We start from the raw sequence: 11,045 nt of genomic DNA, 5'->3' as shown, positions 1-11,045 counted from the left end.
GTTCGGTCGAAACAGGCGCGCCGAGCAGAAGCACTGGCGAATTTCATAAGACCGTTCGAGCGTTCTGTCAGATTTCAGACACGGTAGAGTTTCGAATTCCTTGTCGAGGAGAAAGTGCTGACAATCCCCTGGTGTTGGAGAAAAATACCCCGGTATCATTTCCTCCAGCCTCCCGGCAGGACTCAGACCATCAGGTCCCCGATAAGGAAACGCTCCGGATCCCCCGCTAGAAGGAACCCCGAGCTCGGTCCCTGGAACAGAGCTCCCTTCCAAGAAATGGAAAACTTCCAACAAGGAAAACCTTCCATATTTCCGAATATGGAAGAGTTTAACCTAATGAAACCGACTCTTAGACGACTATATAAAAGCTACTAAAACCCTAAAGCAGGGGATCGACTTCTCCAAGGCTTAGAGACAAGAATTAGACGGCTAGAACTAGGGTTTATTCAAAGATCATTGTAACCTCTCTTGTTCTTGTTTGTCTGATCAATAATACGTCTCTTCAAGCCCATATTTTCATTATTCTCTCAAATCCTTACGAAATACATACAAACTCATTCGGTTTACCGGCTTGTCCATCGTTCCGTAGTACTCACAAAGAGCCTACACAAAAATCCCCTAACAATTTGGCGCTAGAAGGAGGGGGGTAATCTAACTACGTGACAATGACGGTGGGTGAGCACGACGGCGAACCACCTGAAGCTACTCAAACAACAGCTGAGCTTCAAAGGCAAATAGACAGCCTGCGAGGCCAAATAAGCGACATACACCGAACTCAAAGAACTACCAGAGAAGATTCCAAACTCTCTTCAGAAGTCCAGAGCCTGAAGGAAAAACTTGACGAACACTCCAAACAGTTGGAGCTAAGCGCCAAGAAGCTCAGCCAGCTACAGTCAGAGAACACTGCCCTCCGGGACCATAATCAAACCCTCAACGTGTCAGGTAACAAGAAGCGTCGCTTCAACACCCGGGTTCGACCTATGGGAAATCTCAACACGCCCAGCACCGGAGAAGGTACCACCGACACACCTTCTGCATCTGGGGTGCTGGGGCAACACGGGAAAGGACCGAGAATCCTCAAATCTATGATCTGGAGGAGAGTGATTCCGAGCCAGAACCTGAGAAGGAAGAAGCCGAGAAAGTAGCAACCGAATCCTCCATAACCGCCTACCTAGAGCAGATTTTCTCTAAGAGATTCGATGCCATGCAATCCATGGTAGAACGCCTACCAGGAGTAGCTCCCCCAATCCGAAGGAGAAACCCTGATTCCTACGCGGATACCCATTTTGCGGAAGAGATTGCCTCGGTTGAGATGCCTAGAAAGTTCTCCTTCCCCAGCATCAAGATGTATAACGGTACTGGCGACCCCGACGATGACATCGCACAGTACAAGCAAAGGATGTTGGCGGTTGCACTCCCTAAGGAATCCCACGAGGCCACGATGTGCAAAGGGTTCGGTTTCACTCTGATCAGACCCGCCTTGCAATGGTACATCAATCTCCCTACCAGGTTCATATCTTCCTTCGCAGGCCTGAGCGACAAATTCGTGGAGCAATTCACAAGCAGTAGGAGCCTGGAGAAGACTTCAGATGGTCTCTACGAGATCCTCCAGCATCGAGTGGAACCCCTGCGAGACTACATAGCCCTCTTCAACCAGGAAAAAGTGGCGGTCCCCGAATGCAGCATCCCTACTGCGATCTCTGCCTTCAAGAGAGGTCTACTTCCAGATGGGGAGCTATACAAAGAGCGGACCATGTATCCTTGCAAGACCATGGAAGATGTGTTGTCCCGAGCCTGGGCGCAAGTGAAGTGGGAGGAAGATGTTGCTAGCCGTGCCAAGGCTCAGCAAAAGCAGGACCAAAGGTCAGCCCGATCAGATCGAGGATACCGAGATGAAAGATCCTCCCAAAGGGGATCCAAGGACTCTGGTAGTAGAAACATGGGCATGTTCCAGTACCGGCCGCAAGAGAAGGAAGAAGGGATGTCGGTATCTACCAGGCCCGATATCTTCCATCTCTCAATATCAACACCAGATCTAGTCAACGCACTGAGACAGATGGGCCAACAGGTGCAATGGCCTCCAAAGATGAAAGCACCTGACTCGTTCTGGACTCCAGGACTTTGGTACGACTTCCATCGCGATCATGGCCAAAAAACCGAAGACTGTATCACCCTGAGGATCGAGGTCAACGAATTACTCCAAAAGGGGCATCTCCGAGAATTCCTCTCAGAGAAAGCCAAGGCCCACCTCAGCAAAGAGACATCAGGGAAATCCAAAGGAGCTGCACCAGCCTCACCACCTCGCCAAGATCGGTTGATCCATGTCTTATCTGGAGGCTCAGAAGTAAGCAGAGTGAGCCACGCAGCCGCAAAGAAAAGCACCGCGGTCCCTAGACCCAAGAAAGAGTCAAACCCTGAAGAAGAAGGAGGAACCCTCCAGCAAGGACGCTCGTCCCAAAAGCAAGTCAAAACCTGCGGATCACCTAGCAACAAGAGGTAAAACATGGCCTAACCTTCGGGGTACCTCGCAAGCTGATATCTTGTACGGTGTCCGGACCATGATTTCTATTAATTATTTTATCAATTATTTAAGGATTATGTTTTCCTACTCCTATGTACGCTGAAACGTCTCCGGACAAAGCTTATATAATAAAATAGTTCCGACTATAAAAGAGTAGTAGGAATGTCATAATACTTAACGGGAAAACGAGCTGGATCAGGTCCAACAGACCTTCGATTCTGGCCAACCCTTAATGACAAGTGGTACGACCACGCAAAAACAAAACGGGTATGAGACATAAGGTACGACCACGCAAAAATAAAACGGGTATGAGACATAAGGTAGGAATGGGTCTGCGCAAGCCCGAGTATGCCGTCAATACTACCTAAAACCCATGTATAGCCTCAGGCATATCGGAGTCCCAAACAAAAATACCAAAAATGTGAAAGTACCTGTATTAAAATGCTACGTGCTAGAATAATACAGGGGACACGAGGTATAATTTCCCTTGAGCAAGTGAAAAAGTCCGGGAGCACCTTATAATATCCTGCTTCTCCATACGTGGAAAGCAGCAAAGCCTGGCACTTGGGTTTTCACCCACACCAGCACCCTCTAAAGCCTGATAGTGGCTTTCTGCAGAAAGCAACATGCAGCACGGGAACTCGATAGTGACCAGCTTTCGAGCGGTAGAATGCGATACCCTAACAGGTACCGAGAGTGGCCTCACCTAGGATGGCAGAATGCGGTCCTTTTAAAACCTTAATTTCGGGTTCTGAGAAAAAACTCCAGGCTTAGACAGGCCTCAGGCCCAAGAACCTATTGGTTCCCTAAAAAGACTTCAGGGTCCAAAGACCATGTGTACAACTTAAGACCTCAGGGTCCAGAACCCACAGGTTCCCTAAGAAGTGACCCCCGGGTCCCAAGATTATTAAAATTCTCCAATCGACCCCAGGGTCCCAAGAGGAGATCCAGTCATACGAGACCCACGAGGTCTGATCATTGCAAGGTCCAAAGGTTCCAAGGAACCTTTAGCATCCAGGATCCACGAGTCCTTCGACGATCATCCAAAGCCCAGACGGCTCAAGTCCTGTAAGAGACTATCAAGCGATCAACACTTGGGTCACCAATCCTCCGATTACGACTCATGAGTCAAGTTTCAAGACCCCGAGGTCATCCTGCAAAATGCTTTCTTACGAAAGAAGAGACAGCTACAGAAGCAATACGAATATCATCTACGAAAGCCAAATATCTCAAAGAAGAAAAGCGAACAAAACCAGAGAAACTTATTTCATAAGGCCGCAACAGGGATATTGTTCAAGCAAAAGCAGAGCAGGCCGAGAAAGGCCGTTATTACAAAAAAAAGGAAGAACATGAGTTCAAGAGGAAAACCCCCAGGCCTCAAATCTAAGTCAATCTCAGAAATAGGGGGAACAGCAGGCTCGTCCTCGAACGTAGGAACCGGAGCAGCTTTGTTCTTGGCTTCCTCCAAGGCTACTGTTTTATATTGTTCCAAAGCCTTGGCCAGGTCCCATTGGTTATTCTTCTTCTGTAGCCATCAATTCCCACCGAGCGGTGACTCTTGCCCCGTTTACGGCCATCACCATTTCAAGCCTCAGAGTTTCTATGGCCTCTTCCAACCCCTGGTTCTTCTTGCCAATACTCAACGCATCCGTCGAGGATATTTCGGCTGTCCTCTCCACATCCTTTAGCTTGTCTTTGAGATCATGGATCTCCATCTCACGGGCTACACGCTGAGCCTTCACCTCTGAAACATGACACTTCAAATCATCTAGTTCTTCTTGGCTAACCAACGAGCCCTCAATAAACAGCCGCTCTCCAAGATGAAACAGCTGGGAGATAGTCTGCACAGAAACCACAGTCTCCCATCAGAAACCGGAATAGAAAGAAATCAAAAGTACAACAACGTACCCGAAGAAGTCCCCCTCGGAGGATCTGAACAACCTCCAATGGCTCTCCCGAAGGATGAATGGTGCCATCTTGAGGAAACACCTGGAGGTTCAAGTTAGACAAATCCGTGGCGAGACTTCCCGTGGAATGCGCAACCTCGGCTGACTGCTGCAAAGATCGGGCCGCCATACCTCCACCCCTAGATTTCTTGGTCTGAACCAGGGCGGAAGGTTCAATCTTCACTGTCGCCGCTCGACGACTACCAGTAATCACCAAGTCGTCTCCGGACACTGTCCTGCTCGTGGAGCCCTTCTTTGAAGACATCACCTTGGCCGCTTCTTGATAGGCTGCGAAAGGATCGTTGCTAGTATTCCTAGACATGTTCCCTGCATAAAGAATCATCAGGAATCCAAACAAAGGAACATTCAAAGTGCATCAGTCGAAAGACGCTTACCCCAGAGGCTGCTACGGTGTAACGCACTGTCACTAAGTAAGAAAGGTACTTGACGACGATCAAGGGGAAGCTGGCGTGCTCGAAAACCGGTATCCTCTCCCTCCGGAAGAGCAGGGTGCGTTCCAGCTGCAAAAACAATAAGAGGGTTAGAAGTTCAAAAAACCAGTATAACCATGCGTATCCCCTAGAAGCATCATGAAAACATATCGGTCCTGCCACTTTTTACTAAAAGCAGATCCTTTACGATCACCCCTTGGAAGCTCCTCCACAATAGGCAATCAGCTACGAGGATGAAGTTGAAGCCGACCTTCGTTTCATTTCAGAGGGGCCAAGTGATAAGAGAATAGAACCTCATTGATCCCAAAGGATAAGCTCTCTAGGTCACCCAGGTTATGAATAGCCACGAGTAATCTCCAAGACGGAGGATTCAGCTGGGAAGGAGAGATCTCGAAAAAATCGCATAAACTCGCTATAAGCGCTGGGATCACTCCTCTAAAGCTGATATCGAAGAAAGCGTCATAAATGGCTATCTGCCCTGGGATGAAGCTAGATGCCCGTTCCTCCGGTGCCGGTATTCGAAGAATAATGGATACCATGTCGTCTTCCCTCACAGAAGACGCATGACCTATCGGCGGAGGAGACGCATACGCATATGGACGGGGAGCTGCTAAGTCATACTTTGATCCCGTGCCCGGATCAGGAGAGCTGTCGGATCGAGAAACTGGAGAATCTACCCTTCTCTCCGAACCAGCCCTTTCGATCATCGAAGGTGTCGAAGAGGCAGATCGTTTGGACATGGTCAATCGGTTCCTAATCGATAGATGGCGACCACAGTAAAATGGACAACTATGGGCCTAGGAAATCACGATGGCTAAGCTAGAAAGGCGTAAGCAAAGAAGGAAGAGAAAAAGTACCTGAGTTGAAGATATGGGAAAGCAAGGAGCGTAGCAAAAGGGAAGAGAAGGCAGAGGAATATATACAGGAAAGCCGTTGAAAGTCTTCCCGAGGAAGTCGTACGTCTCAACAGATCTCGGACCGCAAAATTTGAAATTCAAAATTATTTCCTTTACGCAAAGGGAAGAAAATATCAGTCGAATCTCTGATATTAAAGGAAGGAATCTTCCAAAAACAGGAAATGTCCCTGGATCTCTCCGTCTCTCCAGCCCGCGCGTGGTTTAAAACTTCAAATCTCCGACCTCATCATCTCCAGAAGATAAGAGAAACTACTACTAGACTCCGGTCAAACACGAAGGAACCGATCCTCACCTGGGTTCAGAATAAGTTCCGGCTTGAGTGGAACCCAGGCTAGCAAGACCAATGGAACGGGGTCCTACCTAAGGGGAGCCTGCTGAGAATGAGCAAACCCGGTTGACTTGAGTGCACAGGTTATTCCCCGACTTCGATGACGAAATCGAGAAATAAGGGGCAAACTGTTGGGAAAAATACCCTGGTATCATTTCCTCCAGCCTCCCGGCAGGACCTAGACCCTCGGGTCCCCGATAAGGGAACGCTCCGGGTCCCCGCTAGAAGGAACCCCGAGCTCGGTCCCAGGAACCGAGCTCCCTTCCAAGAAATGGAAAACTTCCGACAAGGAAAACCTTCCATATTTCAGAATATGGAAGAGTTTAACCTAATGAAACCGACTCTTAGACGACTATGTAAGAGCTACTAAAACCCTAAAGCAGGGGATCGACTTCTCCAAGGCTTAGACACTAGAATTAGTAGGGTTTATTCAAAGATCATTGTAACCTCTCTTGTTCTTGTTTGTCTGATCAATAATACGTCTCTTCAAGCCCATATTTTCATTATTCTCTCAAATCCTTACGAAATACATACAAACTCATTCGGTTTACCAGCTTGTCCATCGTTCCGTAGTACTCACAAAGATCCTACACAAAAATCCCCTAACACCCGGAGGGTTATTTACTTGCTACAATTCATTCTTGGTGCGCTGCCGTATGTGGTTTCCGATTCCTGAAATCATAGTCCGTGTGTTGGACCGTTTAGAAGTACCGATAAGCCAGCTGAACCCCACCAGCTTTCAGCATCTCATCGGTGTTGTGATCCTGAGCCACGAGCATGGTCTCTCCCTTACCGCTGACCACTTTGAAGCGATCTTTAGGCTGCAAATTGTCTCGAAGCCGCACCTCTACCAGTTGGTTCCTCGGACATATATGACGGTGATTAAGGGGCTTATTTCCAACTTTAACTCGTGGTTGAAGTTCTTCTTCTTCGTCCGTATAAATGCTGCATCTTTCGAAGAGAATTGCAACCCATTGTTCCGGAGCAAGCCGAATGACAGTCCCTTCATTAACCCGCTTCCCCCATTTCCCGAAGACGTGATCGAAGTGAGGGATCTCCTCAGGAATGGTCCTTTTTCTGGACCTTCTTTACGCCGAGGAGAGTCCGCATAACATTGAGACTCGTGCATCCCGATCTTGGAGTGGGTGCAGAAGAGAATAGTGATTCTTACTCCTTGCGATGTTCCCGCGGAGGAAAAGGACGCGAGATCTTCTAAGCGTAAAGGCATTGATCTTGGTGATATAGAGTTTTCCGTAGATGACTCTATTCTCCCAGGATGGGACCCAGACCTTGCTTATGGTGACGGTAGCGGTTCGATCGAGGTACCTATTCCAGATTTTGACGATTTCTTCGCTGGTTTGCCCTCGAGTTTCGATCCTCCTTCGTCCATAATCAACGGGGTTAGTTTCTTTTTCCTTTAGGAACTTCGCGGATAGAATCATGCGCCCCTATTTTTTTTAAACACGTTAGTTGTTTTTTGCAGGGTCTGAACATGCTTGGTTCAGCCCTTGAGATAAGCCACAGGGAGGCCATGTTTTATCGTTTCAAGGCAGAGAAAGCGGAAAAATACCTTGCGCGTGTTCAAAACGAAATTTTAGAGCGAGATTCGAAACTTGCCAAGGATCATGCCAAGGCCGTTCGTCAAGCGGAAAGGAGAGGTAGGAGAGAGATCACCGAGATGATGAAAAACCGTGCTTCTCAGTTCAAAGCCAAGTATGGAAACCTTAAGGAGGCTTATTCCTCGGTGGGCGCGTGGTTCAATTTGTACCCTTTGGAAGACGCAGGCGGACGACTCTGTTTTCGAGGATGAGATGGAACTCATGAAAGGTGGCATGAATGATCATGCCTATGCCGAGGCGCTTATTTCCCCGATCGATGGGAGGATTCAGGGATTCTGGGACCCCATCCCGGTTTTTCCCGATACGGAGGAGGTCGCGACCGAGGTTGCTGGTTATGATGAGGAAGTGGATTGTCCCGCGGATGCATTTGAAGCTTCCATGTCCGGGGGTTTTAACTTTGATCTGTGAAAATCAAAGTTAGCATTTGACGGGAGGAGGTTTCCCCCTATCTTGTGTTTATGGCCGAGTGTGGCCTTTATTATTTGTATCTGGCCGAGTGTGGCCTTTATGTTGAGACTTTGTGTGGGCATGTTTGGTCGCTTTGTTTAAATCGGGACTGGCCGTTGGTGGCTTCGAATCCCTACCGCTTTGCGGTTTTATATATGATGAATATTTATCGAACTACTTTGTTCTGAATATGTCTGAAATAAATATGAGTTGTCGTCTCATATTTAGTTTTAGCGAGACGTTCAATCTGTTGGTTTGCTCGAGATGTGAATTTCGTAAAAATTACTTATTTATTTTTACGAAGTTTCGTGAAAGTTAAGATATAGACGAAGAGACATGTTTTTTAAGATCTCGTATCACTTTTTAGATATCATGTCTTGAGATGTTAGAGACCAGTGTGCTGGGTTTAGGGCAAGATCTAGGTTTACTTTCGGTTTTAAGGTTTATGCGGTGACTAGCCGGCTATCGATTTTCATGTTGCGATTTCAACCTGATTTATACCGATTTAAAGTCCGCGATAGGTTCTCGGCTTATACGATTTGTTTGGTGTGAATCGAGCATCTCTCCAGAGACAATTTTTAAGCCAACTGGAAGTATTTAACCAAAATTTAGGATTTTTGTGGAACAAGTAAAAAATCTAAAACGTCTTACTTTCGGGAACGGAGGGAGTAAAAGACAAGCATTGTAATAAATGCATTCACACTATAATTGACACGTAGCAGCCTCACAATGATTTGACAATAAATATGTTAACGCGTTCACACTATATTCATAAATGTGTTCACATTATGTACTTTGCGTTTTTTTTAATATAAAACTCACATACATGGTTTCAATAAAACTCTGGATTTTTCGGTTCGAATAAAAATAGATAACGAATCAAAAGTCAAACTATATATTTATATTATTTTTATTGTTTACGGATAAAGTTGAGCAAAATATTCATAAATTTCGATTCGATTCGTTATCTGTTTTGATTTGAACCAAAAAAATCTGGATATCCGTAACTCTACGAAACAAATCAAATACTAAAATACAATATCCAAAAAAGAAGCAAATCACAAATACCAATATTTTTAGGAACATATATTTAATTCGATATGTTATATGCATATATATATACATATATGTAAAGAAATATAGATATATGTTATATATATTATACTTTATATCAGTTTTACAATATTTTTATGAATTAAATTTATTTTTATCGGTACTAGAATTTAAAATTTTAAATAATGTTTTATTTTTGTAATAAAATGTTATTATTAAAATTTTCAATTATTTTTAAAATTTTATTTTATTTACGCATCAAATCGGATATTCTGTAAAATTCTAAAACATTTCGGATATCCGAGTCACCGAATATCTAGGTGGCTAAAGATCGAATCGACACAAATGCTTCCAAATACCTAGATATTCGATCTGTGTCCACCCCTATTTACGGATACAATTTTATTTTCTTTGTATGTAAAAAATGACTAATGTCAAGGCCTTTTTATTTTAAATTAATTTTAATTTTATCTTTCATGTATTATTTTGAAAAAAAATGTCATTTAATATTAATTAACAATATCTTTATATATTTATCAACTATTTTTATATATTTTTTACATACACATGCATGTGCAATTTGATGTGAGCACCTTGATGTGAGCACCTTGATGTGAGCACCTTGTAACTAAGTATTCACCACAACTGAAGTATCTAATTTTTTTTTAAAGTTGAAATATTTTTTCTTAGTGCTTCTTTCATTACAGACCAAATTGTATTGAAATACTAATTTTCTTTTCTTTTTCTTAAATTATTATCTGTTTAGAAACTATAATATGAAACTATTGGTTCGACTTGACAACTATTTAAAATTCATAACATCAAAATAAACAAATAATATTAATTTTTTGTTTTTACTAGAAAAATCAAAAAATCAAACATTTTAACCGAATAAACTAAAATGAATATTAATTTAAAATAATGGTTATATTTTAGAAGATTAAAAACAAAAAAAAAATTTAAAACTGAACCAATATCCAGAATAAACAGATTTATTGTCTTTTTATTAAAAATAACGAAACTAATAATTACATTCCGTGCAATGCGTGGATTATTACCTAGTTAGTTAAATATTACATTGGCACCATTCTATACGATTTCAGAAATGGTATATTCTATTTTTAATCAAATATTCCATTATATTTTAGTGACCGTTGACTGTTTACATAGTGTCATAGACTGACATAAAGTATGTCATAGAAAAGGAAGAAAAAGAGGAAAAGAAAAGTAAACGAAGAAAAAAAGTTAATGAATTTGACTCGTATAAAATTTTGTGTTCCTTAAGCAGTCCATGTAAAATTTATAGAAAAAAAGAAGTGAACATTAGGAGGGTCACCATTTTATCCGGTAGTTTTGATTTGATTTATTATATTCGTTTAAATTTCATCCAAAAAATTTGTATATCCATAAGTATTCGAAGCAAAACAAATATTAAAATTAATATCTAATAAAAACGAAACAAATAAAAAATACTAAAAAATTAGAGTCAGATATTTGATCCGCTCCGATTTCTATACAAATAGATGTATATGTATATTTAAATATAGAATTTTAAATGTATAATTTTTTATACTTATTATTTTAACATATAATTTATTAATACAATTAATTATTAAATTGAAAAAGAATATAAAATACTTATAAAACTACAATTTATTCTAAAATTTTAAACTTTTAATTAATTTTAAAATTTTATGAAACATATAATTTCACTAATATTTATTTTTATTTTTTATTATGTGAACAATATTTTTTGAAAATA

At 42.6% G+C, this 11,045-nt stretch overlaps 1 protein-coding gene across 1 annotated transcript; it reads left to right on the top strand.

Moving 5' to 3' along the window:
• Positions 1-1,213: 1,213 nt before the first annotated feature.
• On the top strand, positions 1,214-2,500 carry LOC125594977. Its single transcript, XM_048770967.1, has one exon. The coding sequence runs from the start codon at positions 1,214-1,216 to the stop codon at positions 2,498-2,500; it is 1,287 nt and encodes a 428-aa protein (XP_048626924.1).
• Positions 2,501-11,045: the final 8,545 nt, after the last annotated feature.

Source organism: Brassica napus (genome assembly GCF_020379485.1).
Source record: "Brassica napus cultivar Da-Ae chromosome C7 unlocalized genomic scaffold, Da-Ae chrC07_Random_2, whole genome shotgun sequence".
NCBI lineage: Eukaryota > Viridiplantae > Streptophyta > Magnoliopsida > Brassicales > Brassicaceae > Brassica > Brassica napus.
Note: the sequence above shows the minus strand (reverse complement) of the source record. Positions and strands in the feature narration are given on the sequence as shown.

Bases quoted from the DNA above. Each gene is read 5' to 3' on its own strand.
- LOC125594977 (XM_048770967.1), top strand. From the start codon at position 1,214: ATGGTAGAACGCCTACCAGGAGTAGCTCCCCCAATCCGAAGGAGAAAC.